The sequence below is a fragment of the Bos taurus genome, chromosome 11, assembly GCF_002263795.3.
Source record: "Bos taurus isolate L1 Dominette 01449 registration number 42190680 breed Hereford chromosome 11, ARS-UCD2.0, whole genome shotgun sequence".
NCBI lineage: Eukaryota > Metazoa > Chordata > Mammalia > Artiodactyla > Bovidae > Bos > Bos taurus.
Window position 1 is genome coordinate 98,073,802 of NC_037338.1, and position 20,201 is coordinate 98,094,002.

At 44.4% G+C, this 20,201-nt stretch overlaps 1 protein-coding gene across 3 annotated transcripts in view; it reads left to right on the top strand.

Annotated features, from left to right (window-relative positions):
- GARNL3 (GTPase activating Rap/RanGAP domain like 3) overlaps positions 1–20,201 on the top strand; it is a 166,656-nt gene that overhangs the window by 93,025 nt on the left and 53,430 nt on the right. For all 3 annotated transcript variants that reach the window (XM_005213214.5, XM_059891125.1, NM_001077872.2), the window contains 3 exon segments: positions 6,962–7,026; positions 9,392–9,455; positions 10,432–10,458. In XM_005213214.5, the coding sequence (XP_005213271.2) occupies positions 6,962–7,026; positions 9,392–9,455; positions 10,432–10,458 (156 nt within the window).

Here is a 20,201-nt window from a genome sequence, read left to right on the forward strand (position 1 = left end):
ATCTGTTGAATACATTAATGGGATGATGAATGACATGATTAATGACTAACGAAGTCCAGCTTAACCAGTGTACTCTGTTGCTGCTATTTATATAAACATCTATGTTTCAGAAAATTTTAAGCAGGTTTAAGGTAAAAATCTGATATAAAATAAAGTTAGATCTTACTCATGAATTATTTCCTGCAGAATTTTGGCCTTACCACTCCCCCGATGCCAGTGCAATCGGGGTTAGTTTCGCCGTCAGCATGGCTGCTCTTGAACCAAGTTTGAATGACAGTTTTATAAGATAGTGCTGGGGGACATGTGCCAGTTTTCCCCAAGAGCGTGCATGATCATCTTTCTCCTTAGCTCCCTACTGAGAAGTGAGGGTGCCTTCATCCAAAGCCTCTTATCTTCTGCAGAAAAACACTGTTTTCTGCCCTCCTCCACTGACTTATTTTATGCTTGCCTACTACAGTATTCCAGTCTCTTCTGGCTTAAACGTTCTCCTTGGATGACTATCTCTTCTGGACAAAATCAGCCTTTCGGATTTCTGTCCACTAACCCTGTTCCTCTTGAAGGTGATATTTGGGTGCAATAAGAGAGGGTTTCTGAGACCTCACAGTGGCCGGAGGTCCACCCAGGACCCTCTGGGTTCTTTCTGGTCTCTGTTGTAGAAGAGCAACCTCTGAGATGTAACTAATCTCCTGGCTTTTAGGGGGTCATTGGAGAACGCCTGTCCGTGAAGTCCTTGTCCTGGCCACTGGCTCCTTGTAGTGAAGTCACCAAATGCAGGAAGCCTCTGACCTGATCCCAGGTCTCTGCCAGTTGCTGGAAGTGCTCCAGCCTCTCGGCCTGGGGCCAGAAGGGGAGGGGCCTTATCTCCAATATCTAATCTTGTTGACCAGCCATGCCTGAAGCTACCCCTCAGGGTGTTCAAACAGGTTCTACCTGAACATCCTCTGGAAGGCCATGTCTGGGAAGTTTGCTAGTCCAGGTGCCTCCAGGCCTTACCTTGATGTCCTTGCAGCCCCTCCACCCCACCCCCATCCAGGTCTGTCCTCAGGAGGCAGGCACCCAGGGCCCCAGGGCCTAACCCCTCAGCTTGCCTGTCTTCCTTCTGCCTTCCTTCCACCTCCCTTTCAGGAGCCAGGGGTCGTGCCACACTGCCGCTGCCTCTGTCTGGAATGAGAGTTTCTCAATCCGGTCTTCTTCCCTCAGGAAGTAACTGTCCCTTCACTTTCTGGACGGTTGCCAGGTTCTGCGGAGGAAGAGTAGGGCACATGCACGGGAAAGTTTTGCTTATTTTAATTTCCAAAGATAGTGTCTAGATTACCTTATAAGTTGTGTAAGCGCTTAAAGGAAATGAAGACAGAGAATGATATGGGAGGCTGCCAAAGCAAGCTCGTCCAGGGACGTCTCCTGAGGAGCTGATGTTCAAGAGACCCAGAGGATGCAAGGGAACTGGCCACGTAGAGAGTAGAGGGAGGGGCGGGGGGCAGTCAGAAGGAACAGGAGCCTTCTGGGACGACTCTTGGATGGTGAGAGAAGTCAGGGAGGTGGGATTGAGACCTGGGACCACTGTGGAGTTAGGATGGGCAGAAAGAGCATTCAACCCCCTCTGAGTAGTGCCAGCGCCCAAATCCAGAACTCTTCTCTCAGTCCTGAATCTTGCAGGGCCGGGTAGGTGTTCGCTGCCCACTGCAAAGCAGTGAGGAGCTGAACATTTCAAAGCAGGATGTCAGCATGGGGGTGAGTTACTGAGCCCCTGGTGGCCCAGAGCCAGTGCTGGAGGCTGTGGGGAATCCAAAGATGCAGGTGACTCAGCGCTCCCTCCCTCTTCCCTTGAGCTCACATTCTCCAGTTAAACAGAAACACAGCTAAATGTTTAAACCCTGCTCGAAACTGTCTCACGCATCTCTGAATGTCTTCCTTCTAAATGCAAAGGAAAAAAATGATTCACCCTTGTAAAAATTCCATCCAGACAATACAGCAAGTAAAACAGGAGAGGATCAAAATTCAAGTACTCAGAGATAATCACTGCAGTGTCCTTCTTGACATCACACACATACACACACACACACACACACCCAGGCTAGGTAAATGGATTGATGTTGACACACATGCATGTATCCTCCTGTGCTCACTTAGTATAGCCGGATATGCACTTGTACTTGACTCTCCCGTGCGTTTGTTAATTCCACTGAAAACATAGACTGGAAGGTGTTTTTTCTTGGAGTGACCCCGGAAAGCCACAAAACAAAGGTGATGGGGAAGAAGAGCTTTACCTCTTTGTCATGAAGAAAAGTATAGAGGCACAATCCCATGAGCCCTGGGCTTTATATCTGTGTTGGCAGCTTATGGTGATGTTACCAGCATCCAGGCTGGGCTGAATCCTCCCTCCCTATTCCATGGTGCTGTACACTTGGTCACTTCAATCATGCCTGACTCTGTGAACCCCGTGGACTATAGGCCACCAGGCTCCTCTATCCATGGGATTCTCCAGGCAAGAATATTGGAGTGGGTTGCCATTTCCTCCCCCAGGGGATCTTCTTGACCCAGGGATGGAAGCCGTGTCTCCTGCATCTCCTGCACTGACAGGCGGATTCTTTTAGAGTTAAAAAGGGAATTTTACATATGGACCACGTCATAATCTCTTTTGCTAAATAAACGTGTAGTATAAATCCTTTGCAGATTATAAATCTGTTCAGTTCAGTGCAGTTTAGTCACTCAGTCATGTCTGACTCTTTCTGACCCAATGGACTACAGCACGCCAGGTCTCCCTGTCCATCACCAACTTCCAGAGTTCACTCAAACTCATGTCCATTGAGTTGGCAATGCCATCCAACCATCTCATCCTCTGTCATCCCCTTCTCCTCCCGCCCTCAATCTTTCCCAGCATCAGGGTCTTTTCAAATGAGTCAGCTCTTTGCATCAGGTAGCCAAAGTTGGAGTTTCAGCTTCAATATCGTCCTTCCAATGAACACCCAGGACTCATCTCCTTTAGGATGGACTGGTTGGATCTCCTTGCAATCCAAGGGACTCTCAAGAGTCTTCTCCAACACCACAGTTCAAAAGCATCAATTCTTTGGCGCTCAGCTTTCTTCACAGTCCAACTCTCACATCCATACATGACTACTGAAAAATCATAACCTTGACTAGACAGACCTTTGTTGGCAAACTAATGTCTCTGCTTTTTAATATGCTGTCTAGGTTGGTCATAACTTCCCTTTCAAGGAGTAAGTGTCTTTTAATTTCATGGCTGCAGTCACCATCTGCAGTGGTTTTGGAGTCCAAAAAATAAAGTCTTGACACTGTTTCCACTGTTTCCCCATCTATTTCCCATGAAATGATGGGACCAGATGCCATGATCTTAGTTTTCTGAATGTTGAGCTTTAAGCCAACTTTTTCTCTCTCCTCTTTCACTTTCATCAAGAGGCTCTTTAGTTCTTCTTCACTTTCTGCCGTAAGGGTGGTGTCATCTGCATATCTGAGGTTATTGAGATTTCTCCTGGCAATCTTGATTTCAGCTTGTGCTTCTTCCAGCCCAGCATTTCTCATGAAGTACTGTGCATATACATTAAATAAGCAGAGTGACAATATACAGCCTTGACGTACTCCTTTCCCGATTTGGAACCAGTCTGTTGTTCCATGTCCAGTTCTAACTGTTGCTTCCTGACCTGCATACACATTTCTCAAGAGGCAAGTCAGGTGGTCTGGTATTCCAATCTCTTTCAGGATTTTCCACAGTTTATTGTGATCCACACAGTCAAAGGCTTTGGCATAGTCAATAAAGCAGAAATAGATGTTTTTCTGGAACTCTCTTGCTTTTTCCATGATCCAGCGGACATTGGCAATTTGATCTCTGGTTCCTCTGCCTCTTCTAAAACCAGCTTGAACATCTAGAAGTTCACGGTTCACGTATTGTTGAAGGCTGGCTTGGAGAATTTTGAAGCATTACTTTGCTAGTGTGTGAGATGAGTGCAATTGTACAGTATTTTGAGTGTTCTTTGGCATTGCCTTTCTTTGGGATTGGAATGAAAGCTGACGTTTTCCAGTTCTGTGGCCACTGCTGAGTTTTCCAAATTTGCTGGCATATTGAGTGCAGCACTTTCAGAGCATCATCTTTCAGGATTTGGAATAGCTCAACTGGAATTCTATCACCTCTACTAGCTTTGTTAGTAGTGATGCTTCCTAAGGCCCTTGACTTCACATTCCAGGATGTCTGGCTCTAGGTGAGTGATCACACCATCGTGATCATCTTTTTTGTACAGTTCTCCTGTGTATTCTTGCCACCTCTTCTTAATATCTTCTGCTTCTGTTAGGTCCATGCCATTTCTGTCCTTTACTGAGCCCATCTTTGCATGAAATGTTCCCTTGGTATCTCTAATTTTCTTGAAGAGATCTCCAGTCTTTCCCATTCTATTATTTTCCTCTATTTCTTTGCACTGACCACTGAGGAAGGCTTTCTTATCTCTCTTTGCTATTCTTTGGAATGCTGCATTCAAACGGGTATATCTTTCCTTTTCTCCTTTGCTTTTCACTTATCTTCTTTTCATAGCTATTTGTAAGGCTTCCTCAGACAGCCATTTTGCTTTTTTGCATTTTTTTTTCTTGGAGATGATCTTGATCCCTGTCTCCTGTGCAGTGTCACGAACCTCCATCCATAGTTCATCAGGCACTCTGTCTATCAGATCTAGTCCCTTAAATCTATTTCTCACTTCTACTGTATAATCGTCTGTCGCTATTCCCTAGTGGCTCAGATGGTAAAGCGTCTGCCTGCAATGCAGGAGACCTGGGTTCGATCCCTGGGTTGGGAAGATCCCCTGGAGAAGGAAATGGCAACCCACTGCAGTACTCTTGCCCAGAAAATTCCTGATGGCTACAGTGCATGGGGTCATAAAGAGTTGGACATGACTGAGTGACTTCATGACAACTGTATAATCATAAGGGATTTGATTTAGGTCATACCTGAATGGTCTAGTGGTTCTCCCTGCTTTCTTCAATTTAAGTCTGAATTTGGTAATAAGGAGTTCATAATCTAAGCCACAGTCAGCTCCTGGTCTTGTTTTTGCTGACTGTATAGAGCTTCTCCATCTTTGGCTGCAAAGAATATAATCAATCTGATTTCAGTGTTGGCCATCTGTTGATGTCCATGTATAGAGTCGTCTCTTGTGTTGTTGGAAGAGGGTGTTTGCTATGACCAGTGCGTTCTCTTGACAAAAGTCTATTAGCCTTTGCCCTGCTTCATTCTGTATTCCAGGGCCAAATTTGCCTGTTGCTCCAGGTATTTCTTGACTTCCTACTTTTGCATTCCAGTCCCCTGTAATGAAAAGGACATCTTTTTTGGGTGTTAGTTTTAAACGGTCTTATAGGTCTTCATAGAACCGTTCAACTTCAGCTTCTTCAGCATTACTGGTCAGGGCATAGACTTGGATTACCATGATATTGAATGGTTTGCCTTGGAAACAAACAGAGATCATTCTGTCATTTTTGAGATTGCATCCAAGTACTGCGTTTTGGACTCTTTTGTTGACCATGATGGCTACTCCATTTCTTCTAAGGGATTCCTGCCCACCGTAGTAGATACAATGGTTATCTGAGTTAAATTCACCCATTCCAGTCCATTTTAGTTTGTTGATTCCTAGAATGTTGACGTTCACTCTTGCCATCTCTTGTTTGACCACTTCCAATTTGCCTTGATTCATGGACCTAACATTCCAGGTTCCTATGCAATATTGCTGTTTACAGCATCGGACCTTGCTTCTATCACCAGCCACATCCACAACTGGGTGTTGTTTTTGCTTTGGCTCCGTCCTTTCATTCTTTCTGAAGTTATTTCTCCATTGATCTCCAGTAGCATATTGGGCACCTACCGACCTAGGGAGTTCATCTTTCAGTGACCTATCTTTTTGCTTTTTCATACTGTTCATGGGATTCTCAAGGCAAGAATACTGAAGTGGTTTGCCATTCCCTTCTCCAGTGGGCCACATTTTGTCAGACCTCTCCACCATGACCTGTCCGTCTTGGGTGGCCCTACATGGCATGGCTTAGTTTCATTGAGTTAGACAAGGCTATGGTCCATGTGATCAGATTGGCTAGTTTTCTGTGATTGTGGTTTCAGTCTGTCTGCCCTCTGATGCCCTCTCTCAGTACTGGGGTTTCTCTTACCTTGGACATGGGTTATCTCTTCACAGCTGCTCCAGCAAAGCACAGCTGCTGCTCCTTACCTTGGACGTGGGGTATCTCCTCATGGCCTTCACTCCTGACCTTGGACGTTGGGTATCTCCTCTCCGTCACTCACTGCTCCAGTGCCGCGTGGCTGCCACTTTTGGGAGATTATAAAGAGGCTAGCCTTGTCTGTCCTGGGTGCTTAGACATGGGACTGAACCATTCAGGCAAGCCTTCCTTTAGTCCCTTTCCTTCAGCCAGTATTGACTGAGTACTTTCTATGATATAGTCACAGTGGGTACTCATTCAGAGAGGAAGAAACAGACTTTAAATAAGTAAACACAGAAAAATATCAAAGTATACATTATGAAAACTTGGAAAGCGCCAGATGATTTCTAGTTTGAAAAGTTTTTGACCTGGAGGAATCATATTTGCGTCCTATTGAACACATAGAGACTGTTTTCTTATTCTGATCTTTGAGGCTGATCCAGTTCTTGGCTCAGAGACCAAACCCCTTCTCTGGTTTAGGCAGCTCATCTGCTCATCACAATGCCAGAGACACCTGAGACCAGCAGTCCAGATGCTTAAAGCGTAAATGCCTAGGGGTTGGAAGGATGGGGGATGTTGTTGAGCCTGTGCTGTTGAGCCTGATTAAGAATTTTTCCAACGTAGGATACATTTATTCATATATGTGCCTCTTAAAGAAACATGAACAAGACTAGTCATGGGTTTCTTTTATGTGACGAGGTAAGACTCTTCCAGGGATGGAAATTGCCAAGCTTCTCACTGGTTTGCTGTTTTGACTTTCTAGGGTACTCAGAAAATATGCCTTCCCTACAGCCCCACGAAAACACTTTCTGTGAAGTCCATCTTAAGGTGAGTATGTGTGAGCAGAAACCCAACAGCAGGCAATCATAAATGGGTTTTATCCTATGAACTTTCTGATGTCAGCTTGCTATTTCCGTGGGCCTTGGCTATATACTAAACATTTTGCTAAGCACTTGGCACACAGTACCTAATTCAGTAGTCACAGTAACCCTGTAGGGCAGGTAGTACTATTATCCCATTTTTTGGTGAGGAAATGGAGGCCTAAGAGGACAAAGCCACAGCTGCTGTGTAGTGGAACTGAGGCTCAAGTCCAGGTCTGGCTGGTTCTGAAATTTGCTGTCAAGCATTTCCGTCCTGCATATGTTGCCTGTTTCTTCCCTGCACGTGTGCAAATACTTTGATTTTGTAAAGAAAATCAAGAAATATTTTTTCCTTTCATTTTTCTTGTTGGAAATAGAAACTCAGATGTCAGCAAATGCTTCTCAGAGAAGAACGTGCTTTTTCTTCACCAAACAGAAAGCTAAATGAATGGAAGGAACTGCTCACTTCTCGGCACTCAGCTGCTTCTCATGCCCCCACCTTTCCACCTCCCTCTGTTCTTTCCCCCATGTTGGGTGTCAGCCTCCCCTTGGCAATGTGGCCACTCAGGTCAGCCTGGTGCTTTGTCACCAGCTAAGATGTTACAGTAACAGCAGCTTCTGTTTGTCAGGCACTGTGCTGAATGTTTTACAAGCATTGTCAGGAAATCTTTAAGCCGGCTCCATAAAGTAGATCTATTATTACCACCTACTACCACTACTCTACATAGGAGGAATTGGAGCTTCAGAGAGGTGAAGGGATTTTACAGAGATCTCACAGCTGGTAGACCACAGCACTGGGATTTAAACCTAGATCCGTGTGACTCCAGGGCTTGGGCTGTCAACCACTAATGTCACACACTAGTCCTGTGTGACTCTGAGAGCTTATCCCAGTGGCCTGGTAGTTTAGTCTCTATTCATCTGCAACCAGGTGGTGGTCAGAGATGGCATTTTCCATGTTCCCACCTATTACTGTTACTTGGCAGCATGTCTCTTACAGTGATGAACTTGACTGTCCATTAGTGATTGCAACTGCCTGATGAAAGGGTCCTGAGATTAACAAATAAAACATTTGTATCTTGTTTTCAAGCTTGATTTTGTCTTTGAATTGCAGACCATCTCCCCTCTGCTGTAGGCCCCCTGGTTTTTCTCCTGGCCAGTCTGAAGCCCGAGCTAAGAATGACTCCATGGAGAGGTTAACCTTTTTGTTGAGCACTGAAGTATCTTGCTGCTTCTAAATCTGAACTTTAAGAGTCATACTTTGAATTATATTGGCCTAAATTTCTGAAAATCCTTTTATTTTCTTCTTCTAAAATGATGTTTCTCCAGCTCCTTTCTTCTGTATATTTAAAGACTGGGGGTTTCAATGAATTTTAATTTCATTTAGTTATCTGAGGAGACCTTCACTTTTCGGCCCACCACTCATAGCCACAGCAAGCTGCAGCAAGAAAGTATTTTAAAGTTGCAAAGATTAAAATTTCTACAGTTGCTGCCAATGGAAAAAAAGATATTCTCTGTTACAGTCATCAACTTGAAAACTTAAAAATTAAAATATACATACTATTGGGTCAGATAAGCTGAGTTCAAATTTTGGCTTCATGACTTAACAGCTTTGTTATCCTTAACTAGTTCTTTAACTACTGTGCCTCAATATCCTCATCCTCAACGTGAGGATAAAATAGTACTTGCCTCATAGAGATTGGATGAGATAATCCACGTGAAATATTTAGCAGGGTGCCTGGCATATAGTAAATGCTCTGTAAATATAGCTATTAGCTTTACCTTTCATTTACAGATATGAGGATTCTTGCTGAAGAGGTCAGGGATCATTTTGTTCAATTACCTTGTTTTGTCCTAGAGGAACTTAGCTCAAGGAAATTCAAGTTGCTTGGTCAAAGCAAAACATAAAAGAATAATCTTGTTAAGAACAACCTTTTGTCCTTAGTGAGAGAGGAATTACCAAAGGAAGAAAGACATGTCAGGTCATCTTAATTACATTTCATCTTATCATTCATTACTATGTAAATGTCAATGGATCTCTTTTTTTGGTAAATAAAGGTAAGAATCATGGAGATTAGCCAGGGTTGCCTACAGCAGGTGCTCCCCACTTCTCCCTTCTCTCTGTGAGTGTGCTCAGGGGCAGCCTCTGAGGTTGGTTACTCAGATATGTTCCTTCACTGATCGCTCCTTGTTGGCTCCTACCTCCTTTGGCCCCTCTAGAAATCCAGCTATGATCTTCTAGGGTATAATACTTGGCTTTTCTAAGGACCTAAGACTGGCTCCACATTATTTAAGTTTCCACCACACTGCAGCTCACTCTGTCCATTCTATTGCAGTGCCATGAATCTGGACAAATTCGAGAAAGGCCCCAGGGAAATTTTTCACCCTGAGATACAAAAGGTAACTCAGAACTTTGTGCTTCGTATTGTATAATGTGCCCACAGTGTTAGAAATGGCAAATTGTCAGTGATTCTTAGCCTAGGATCCCAACCAGAATCACCAGTGGTTCTCATCATGAAGAACTTCCCACCTGAGAGTCCGATGGGAACTGACTAAGATGGAGGCTGGGAGTCTGTCATTTTCAGAAATTCAGAGGATAGCAGGCATCCAGAAAGCTGTCCTGTTTTCTTAGGACTTACTGTTAAAGGAAATCAGTCTGCCTTGGGAGAAAAATGTTTAGAGTCATAATCAAGGTAATGGTCCATCAGAAGAATGGCAACTAGACTTTTGTCTCGCAGTTGCAATCAATTTCGCTTCTAAATTCTCCCCTTGAAACTCATAAATGCAGCCATCACTAACAGTGTGACAGTTGTGTGTCAGAGCTGAGCTTCAAGGAGCCGGCCTGCCAGGCGGGGTGACATGGGAAGAGGTTGGAGAGGCAGCCTGGCTGGGTTCTGTCCGGGAGGCAGCAGGCAGCCAGTAGAATCATCCTGCAGAGGAATATCTGAAAATGAGATATAGCAACCTTCTGCCTATTTATGTCATACCTCTATGCCTGTTTTCACCAAAGACACTGTCATACTCTCCCTTTCACTCATGAGCTTCCCTTCTATCCTCTGTGTGTGTCCGTGTGTGTGTGTGTGTATGCATGCATGTGTAAAACTTACCAGCAGTAGTTCCCCTGTTGTAATCAGGTGTCTGTAGGTTTCTCTTAGGAAGCTTGAGCAACCAGCTTCCAGCATAGGGAAAAGAGTTCTGACAAATCACTGGATCCAAAAAGTACACAGTATAAGTAAACTTTAGCTTAAAAATGGAATATTTTGAGGTGGAGAAAAGTGGTGTTAGTGACAGAAGATGAAGCTTGGCTTTCACAGAAAGTCAACATAAAATGATCACCATTAATCCTGGACTTGACTTTTTGAACTTCATTTGACAGGACTTGCTGGTCCTTGAAGAACAAGAGGTAAGTAGTGTTGCGAGATGCCGGGTCCTGCTACCCCACCTTGATGTTTGTCAATGAGCTTCCCCTTCACCAGGAACACAGCCTTTCCCTCAGGCACACCTCTCCGTGGATTTGCACAGCGAGTCTCTTATCACTGAAAGACTTGACTGACATATTCTCTCCGGTGTATTTCAGAATTTTCTTTGCAGCTAGCCATAAAGATAGAGAAACAATCAAGCTGCTTAAATCTGCTTGGAATCATTCAAATTTTAATCCCATGATCAGGGTGAGGAATGAGGTTTTCATTTTCGTTCAATTAAAGCTGAGGTACTTTGTTAGCACATTCAGAATGCCATATTATGTGCATGTTTCTATTCCCTGTTGTCCCACTTGAAAAAGAATGTTAGGTTTTACAAGTGCATGATTAACGTAGAGAAATATCTGAAATACTATCACTCAACAGTTGAGTATTTACTCAATGAGAGTGTGTGTACACTGTTCCTGTTGGTAAACGGCAGTATCACCTGTCCAGTTGCTGAGGCCAGACTTGGAAACATCCTTAATACCTCCTGTCTCTCACACCCCATCTAATCCATCAGCACATTCCGATGACACTGTTTCAAAACATACCCCTGACTCGCACGCTTCTCAGTGCTTCCACCACCACCACTCTAGTCCATCGACACCAGTCCCACCATCTCCCACCTGGATTCTGCAGAGCCTCCTGCTCTTCTGCCTGCTTCCTCTCTTGCCCTCTCTTCTAGTTTTCATAGAGCATCCAAACATGGTAAGCCATCTGCTCCCTTTGCTCACAACTCACTGGCTTCCTATCCCACTCAGATGAAGCCCAAGGTCCTCACTGCAGCCTGCTAGGGCCTGTGTAATAAGGCCATCCTCTGCTCCACCCTCAGCTCCACACTAGCCACTGGCCTCCTGCTTCCTCGTCTGCAGGAAGCCTGCTACTCCCACTGCAGGGATGCTCGTCCCAGACGTCTCCTGGGTCACACCCTCTCTTGATTGGCATCTCTGCTCAGGGAGGACTTTCCAGTCCCTTAACTAAAATATCTCTCACCCACTGCCCTTCTATACTGTTTGTTGATCTTCTTAACACATGGATTTCATTTATTCAGTTTTTATCTGTTGCCCCCACTAGAACAGGGACTTCTTCCATTTTTCTTCACTGCTGTATCCTCAGAGCCTAGGATAGTACATATAGAGGACACAGAGTAAATATTTGGTTGAATATGTGAATTATTCACTGACTGAGTGAATAATGAAATCGTATGATGCCATTGAAAGAAATGAGGTAGATCTTTATTTACTGGCATGGAAAGATTTCCACAACGTAGTACTTACCGAGGAAAAAACAATTTGTGGGGCAATACAGTATAAGCCTAGTTGTTTCTGTAGGCAAAGATTTCTATGTATATTCATTCATTCCTTGATTCAACAAATGTTTACTGACCTCTGACTGTGTACTGTTTGAGGCGTTGGGGATACATTGATGAACAAGGCAAGGTCCCTTCTTCATGGAGCTACAATCTGCTGGGCTGAGACAAACTAAGCAAGAAAATAAACAAGCATAAACACAGTCCTACTGACAATTCCAAGAGCTCTGGGGAAAGTAAACAAGATAGTAACACAGCATAAGGAGTAGATTTTACCCACTGGCCAAACAGAAGGTTTCTCTGAGGCAGCGACACCTCATGATTCCTGAACATGGCAATGTAAAGTCGAGGAGGGAGGCTGAGCGGCTGCCCCCCACATTGTTGGCAGGAGTCGCCATGGGCAGGTTAGTGGAAGTGTCGGGCAGGATGTGGCAGAGAATGGGCAAAAGGAGACATCTACATTGTAATCTACCTATTATCCGTGTACAATCATGCTTGTTGCTGAAGAATCCATGAACTCCATGTGTAACTTGTAAAAGGCAAAAGATGAAAGTCATACACATTTCTGATAAACATTTTAAAAATGCAGAAATGAACAAAAGATATAAGCAAAATATCACCTAAAATCACAGAGAAAACTAGTATTGGTAGAGTATCACATTTTGAGATATATTTTCTATATTTTATCTAAGATTAGGGTTATACCATGTATAGTTTTTAGGCTTCCCTCATGTCTCAGCAGTAAAGAATCTGCCTGCAGTGCAGAAGCCGTTGGAGATGTGGGTTTGATCCCTGGGTCAGGAAGATCCCCTGGAGGACAGCATGGCAACCCACTCCAGTCTTCTTGCCTGGAGAATCCCATGGACAGAGTAGCCTGGAGGGCTACAGTCCATAGTGTCACAAAGAATTGGACACGACTGAAGTAACTTAGCACGCATGCATGTATAGTTTTTATGTCTCAAAATTCCTAATTCATAAATATTTACTGCACACCCACACAGTACATGCACCTGCCCTTTGTGACAAACAATACAGAAATGTATCAGTGGAAAACAGGAAGGAGCTTCTCTGCTGGCTCAGACGGTAAAGAATCTGCCTGCAATGCAGGAGAACTGGGTTCAATCTTGGGTTTGGAAGATCCCCTGGAGAAGGGAATGGTTACCCACTCCAGTGTTCTTGCCGGGAGAATTCCATGAACAGAGGAGCCTGGCAGGCTACAGTCCATAGGATCACAAAGTGTCAGATACGACTGAGCAGCTAAGCACACATACACGTCAGTGGGAAACACGAATGCTCCCCCACTTCACCACTTCCACCCTCTCTTGAAGAACCCCTGTTGCTGTTTGGTTTATTCTCTCGTACTTATCTTTGAACCTCCCAAATTTTGAAAAAGGAGTAGCTCATCTCTTTATTTCTCAATTTTATTTCCTTACCAGGGCATATTTGCTAGCAGCACCAAGGGCACTCATTATAATGTACTTGAGGAGGTGTGACCAGTGATTAGCATCCTTCGCAGCCTCCCTGAGAGCTGTGTGGCCAAGGCACTCTTCTTTAATCTCACCCGCTTCTTGAATTTATCCCGGTTCTTCCCAATTATAGTGATAATCAGCTGCAAAGATGAGCAGGGAAAAAATAAACAACACTAGTGATGTTGCTGAACGGTTGGCTATTTGGTAAAGTGTTGTTGGTGTCCTGAAATCCATTGTGTGGAGAGCCTCCTCTCCCCCCGGCAAGAGAAAACATGGTGTCCCAGGCAACACACATGGAGGGGTTGACAGATGTGTAGGAACATGTGAAACATGGAAATATGGAGGCATTGCCCAGACAAGAGTAACGAGGAGCTGAGGGTATCCAGTGCTGAATTAAGACATCATATCTTGATTCCAAAATATTCTTTTGGAATCCGTGGGGCTTGTTGTTCAGTCACTCAGTCATGTCCGACTCTTTGTGACGCCATGGAATGAAGCACACCACCTGTCTTTTGCCAGCTCCCAGAGCCTGCTCAAACTCATGTCCATTGAGTCGGTGATGCCATCCAACCATCTCGTCCTCTGTTGTCCCCATCTCCTCCTTTATTCTTCCCTCTCATACTTCACTTTCCTCAGAAGAAATATAATTCCTAGCATACTATTAATTCCCCAAAATGTGACTATACGTTGGTTTATAATCATGTTGAGTTTTGTCTCATAAAATTTGGAACTTAAAAATGTAAAGTCCCATACAAGTAGGAATTACAAATATGACCTTATCTCTATGGTGAGTGTCTGAGCAGGATTGAAGTCCCAAGAAAACCAGTTCCCACGATTCCCTCCACCAGTCACCTCCCTCCAGGGGCCCAGGTATGGTCTTGAGACTTTGCACTCCTAGCCATCCCGCAAGGCCCCCTGCTGCATATAGCAGCCAGCCTCATGAAGCACTGATGACAGCAAGTTCAACGCTGTTAAAATATGACCCGTGATGGTCAGGTAGCCCCAAGTCAAGTGATGCCCTCCTCAAATAGCCCCTCATAAAAGCTATCTCCTCCAGAAATACCGTGCATTCTGTTTAGTGATACCTTGATTTCTGGAGATAGGAGACAACTCTGTTAGTCACTGACATCATTTGGGAAGCCCTGGAAACAAAATTACCTAAATGAGACTCTGTAATTTCAAGTGCTTACCAAGGCCTTGCAACACCAGTCTTTTGGGAGCCTCCACCTGAAGTGGAGGCTGAAGTGATGCTGAAGCTGAAACTCCAATACTTTGGCCACCTGATACAAAAAACTGACTCACTGGAAAAGACCCTGATGCTGGGAAAGACTGAAGGCAGGAGGAGAAGGGGATGACAGAGGATGAGATGGTTGGATGGCATCACCAACTCAATGGACATGAGTTTAAACTCCAGGAGTTGGTGATGAACAGGGAGGCCTGGCGTGCAGCAGTCCATGGGGTTGCAAAGAGTCAGACACGACTGAGTGACTGAACTGAACTGAACTGAACTAAACTGAACTTGAAGTGGATGGGGTCCTCTCAGCAAGGATGCTGGTGCCAATGACAGAGAAGCCCCAGAAAAACTTTCCAAAGCTTCAGTCAGTGATCAGGCAGCAATGGACCCTATTTCTGCTTGTAACTCTCAGCTTCACTCAACTCAAAACCATCCTGAGAAGACTGTGGCCCTGTGTTGAAAAGAGCACTGCATCGCAAGTCAGGAGCCCCGACTTCCAGCTCCAGTCCTGCCATCCACTTAGTCCCAGGCTTGGGCACATTGCATCTTCCCTGGGCTTCCGTTGTCCTGTCTGTAAAGTGAAAGCGTGGATTCAGTGGAGCATAGGGCGGTTAGTTCATGGCTCATCATTTCAGTCATTGACCCAGTACTTCTGCCCTTGGCTTGCTAGCTGTCGTCCCAGCTGGACATGACCCTGAGCTGGTTGCTTCTGCTGTTTGGGTCCTCCAGTCCAGTGATTCTCAGACAGGGGCCCCTGGGCCAGCAGCATCGCATCACCTGTGGACTTGTTGCAAATACAGATTCTTGGACCCTACCCCAGACCTGTGGGATTGGAGGCCCTGGGATTGGGACCAGCAATCTTTATTTTAACAAGCCTCCCAGCTGATACTGATGCCTGCTCAAGTTGGAGAACCACTGCTTTAATCCCTGTGCTGTTATTCTAAGAAGGTTATCTGTCAGACCCCAAACCACTGTAGGTGCTTGTTAAGGGACCACTGAGAGTGGAAGAGGTGTCAGAGTCATGGAGACATATGATCGCTATCATCATTTCCAAAAACAGAGAAAGAAGAGCTACAAAAAAAAAAAAGAACCCCAAAGTGACAGAGATCCTTGTCAAAATCCCAAGAAATTTACCAAAAATACATTTATATGGAAGAGGTGACCATTTGGACATCACCAGATGGTCAACACAGAAATCAGATTGATTATGTTCTTTGCAGCCAAAGATGGAGAGGCTCTATACAGTCAGCAAACATAAGACCAGGAGCTGACTGTGGCTCAGATCATGAACTCCTTATTACCAAATTCAGACTTAAATTGAAGAAAGTAGGGACAACCACTAGACCATTCAGGTATGACCTAAATCAAATCCCTTATGATTATACAGTGGAAGTGAGAAATAGATTTAAGGGCCTAGATCTGATAGATAGAGTGCCTGATGAACTATGGAATGAGGTTCATGACATTGTACAGGAGACAGGGATCAAGACCATCCCCATGGAAAAGAAATGCAAAAAAGCAAAATGGCTGTCTGGGGAGGCCTTACAAATAGCTGTGAAAAGAAGAGAAGTGAAAAGCAAAGGAGAAAAGGAAAAATATAAGCATCTGAATGCAGAGTTCCAACGAATAGCAAGGAGAGATAAGAAAGCCTTCCTCAGCGATCAATGCAAAGAAATAGAGGAAAACAACAGAATGGGAAAGACTAGAGATCTCTTCAAGAAAATCAGAGATACCAAGGGAACATTTCATGCAAAGATGGGCTCAATAAAGGACAGAAATGGTATGGACCTAACAGAAGCAGAAGATATTAAGAAGAGGTGGCAAGAATACACAGAACTGTACAAAAAAGATCTTCATGACCCAGATAATCACGATGATGTGATCACTGACCTAGAGCCAGACATCCTGGAATGTGAAGTCAGGTGGGCCTTAGAAAGCATCACTATGAACAAAGCTAGTGGAGGTGATGGCATTCCAGTTGAGCTATTTCAAATCCTGAAAGATGATGCTGTGAAAGTGCTGCACTCAATATGCCAGCAAATTTGGAAAACTCAGCAGTGGCCACAGGACTGGAAAAGGTCAGTTTTCATTCCAATCCCAAAGAAAGGCAATGCCAAAGAATGCTCAAACTACCACACAATTGCACTCATCTCACATGCTAGTAAAGTAATGCTCAAAATTCTCCAAGCCAGGCTTCAGCAATACGTGAACCATGAACTTCCAGATGTTCAAGCTGGTTTTAGAAAAGGCAGAGGAACCAGAGATCAAATTGCCAACATCTGCTGGATCATGGAAAAAGCAAGAGAGTTCCAGAAAAACATCTATTTCTGCTTTATTGACTATGCCAAAGCCTTTGACTGTGCGGATCACAATAAACTGTGGAAAATTCTGAAAGAGATGGGAATACCAGACCACCTGATCTGCCTCTTGAGAAATTTGTATGCAGGTCAGGAAGCAACAGTTAGAACTGGACATGGAACAACAGACTGGTTCCAAATAGGAAAAGGAGTACGTCAAGGCTGTATATGGTCACCCTGCTTATTTAACTTATATGCAGAGTACATCATGAGAAATGCTGGACTGGAAGAAGCACAAGCTGGAATCAAGATTGCTGGGAGAAATATCAATAACCTCAGATATGCAGATGACACCACCCTTATGGCAGAAAGTGAAGAGGAACTAAAAAGGCTCTTGATGAAAGTGAAAGTGGAGAGTGAAAAAGTTGGCTTAAAGCTCAACATTCAGAAAACGAAGATCATGGCATCTGGTCCCATCACTTCATGGGAAATAGATGGGGAAACAGTGGAAACAGTGTCAGACTTTATTTTTTGGGGTTCCAAAATCACTGCAGATGGTGACTGCAGCCATGACATTAAAAGACGCTTACTCCTTGGAAGGAAAGTTATGACCAACCTAGATAGCATATTCAAAAGCAGAGACATTACTTTGCCAACAAAGGTCCGTCTAGTCAAGGCTATGGTTTTTCCAGTGGTCACGTATGGACCACTGAGAGTTGGACCAGTGAGAGTTGGACTGTGAAGAAGGCTGAGCGCCGAAGAATTGATGCTTTTGAACTGTGGTGTTGGAGAAGACTCTTGAGAGTCCCTTGGACTACAAGGAGATCCAACCAGTCCATTCTGAAGGAGATCAGCCCTGGGATTTCTTTGGAAGGAATGATGCTAAAGCTGAAACTCCAGTATTTTGGCCACCTCATGTGAAGAGTTGACTCATTGGAAAAGACTCTGATGCTGGGAGGGGTTGAGGGCAAGAGGAGAAGGGGACGACAGAGGATGAGATGGCTGGATGGCATCACTGCCTCGATGGACGTGAGTCTGGGTGAACTCCAGGAGTTGGTGATGGACAGGGAGGCCTGGCGTGCTGCGATTCATGGGGTCGCAAAGAGTCGGACACGACTGACCGACTGAACTGAACTGAACTGAACTGTGGAAAATAAGTTGTATCTGACCACTTGTGTTTCTTTCCTCATTTATTACACACAGAGTTGTTCCATGAATATTTATTAACCCTCTCCAAAATACCCAGCATGGTAGTGGGCCCTGGAGATTCCACAGAGAGCAAGATATGTACCATCCCTCCTTCATGGGACTTAAGTTCTAGTGGTGTGTGCGTGCTTAGTCGCTTCAGTCGCATCCGACTCTTCGCAACTGCCAGGCTTAGACTGCCAGGCTTCTCTGTCCATGGGATTCTCCAGGCAAGAATACTGGAGTAGGTTGCCACGCCCCACTCCAGGGGATCTTCCTGACCAAGGGATCGAACCCAGGTCTTCTTCGTCTCTAACACTGCAGGCAGATTCTTTACCACTGAGCCTCCAGAGAAGCCCAAGTTCTAGTGGTAGAAACAGACAAATATGCAAGTTCAATAAAAAGAATTACAGAGTGTGAATAGGCCTGTTAAGAAGATAAACAAAGGGCCATGAAGGAGAATAACAGTGCAGGGAGGGTGACCATGTTAGGAGATCAGGAAGTCCTCTCTGAATTGACAAGTGAGCTGAGACCCGCATGGTGGGCAAGAGCCCTGGGTGGAGGCACCATCCTGAAAGCTACCTCCCTCTTCCTCACTCTACAGAGAAAACCACTAGATAGAAAATTATTACTACTGATGGGTATGTATCTGTCCTTCAGATGTACTGGGGACAGAAGAATGTTTAGAAGTACAGCCTTAGCCCCTTGGCTTTTCAGAGTTTGAATGCTCCCAGACCAGCCATCCTGAATTCTGTGCTCTGCCATGACCCACCCACCTCTGACCCATTGGCAATACTTTGTTGTTGTTTAGTCACTAAGTGGCGTCGACTCTTTGCAATCCCATGAACTTCAGCCCACCTGGCTCCTCTGTCCACGAGATTTTCCAGGCAAGAATACTGGAGTGGTTTGCTATTTCCTTCTCCAGGGGAACACCTTGATGGAGAAATGGACTAAACCTCTCTAAATTTGGTCTTCCCCTAGATGACTTGAGAGATCCCCTGCAAAGGCTTGGGAAGGAGAAAAGTAGGTTAGGTTCTGCCAAAGGCTGGGCTTACCCTGATTGCTTCCCAGGCCTCAGGAGTGAAATGGCTTGCATTAAAAATCCAAGTGGGGTATAGTTTCTTTTTTGGAGGATAGGGTTATTAATTTTTTTGATATTAATTTTCTTTTAATACCAAATCACTATAATAATGTGTCATTTTTGAACATTTTAATCTTAATGGATCCCACTCCCTAGCTGTTTCCAACAGCAACAATCTACAAGGCTAGTTTTTCTACAGTCTCAATAGTTTCCACATTCCCAAGGCCAAGTCTGCCCATACTGCCCTTGCCTAAGCCCGTGACAGGTTGGAGAAGAGGAATCACAAATGGCCTTCCCTCCTCCACCTAAGAATTGCGCTCTTTCTCTAGGGCCTATTTTCCAGAAGCGACCTCTGAGTTCAGAAACCATCTCTGTGAGGTCAAATGGCAGAGGCATCGAAGGATGCCTTTTTCCCGTACGGCCGGCAGTATTCTACTCACCTTTGTTCTTTGTTGGCTCCTTAACTGGCAACTGAGAATCCCCTCATCAGACAGCCTTGCAAAAGTTGGTCTTTTCCAACCTCAGATTTTTGTTTTAATTATGCAATATTAAAAAAAAAATTATGCAATATTTCAGGCACACAAAAAAAGCATAGACTATATATAATGAAGACCTATGAACCTATTACTCAGTTTAAGAAAAAATTATATGAAAAACACAATTGCAGTACTTTCATGGTGGCCTAGTGGTTAGGATTCTGGGCTTTCACTGTGGTGACCCGGGTTCAGTTCTGGGTCAGGAAAAATTCTGCAAGGCAAGTGGCACAGCCAAAAAATAAATAAATACAATTGAGCTCCCTGATCCTATTCTCTCTTACCTGTAGAAGCTGCCATCTTGCATTTGGTATTTATCACTCCCACAGCATCTGATTTTAATCCTACATTTAATGTTGAGGATAGTAGACTGAACATTTATACTGGCTACTTCCTGATTGCTTTTTTCTCCCCACATCTGTTTTGTGACTTCTTGAGATTAAATAGCTTTAGGAGTTGGGGCAAATGAGCTTTTAGACCACATTGTCTTCAGTTTCCATTTCTATTTCTAAAATAGTCCACGAGTTTTTAGCCTGAGATTGTTGGGTTAAATTTTGAATCACCCTGAGCTCTCTGC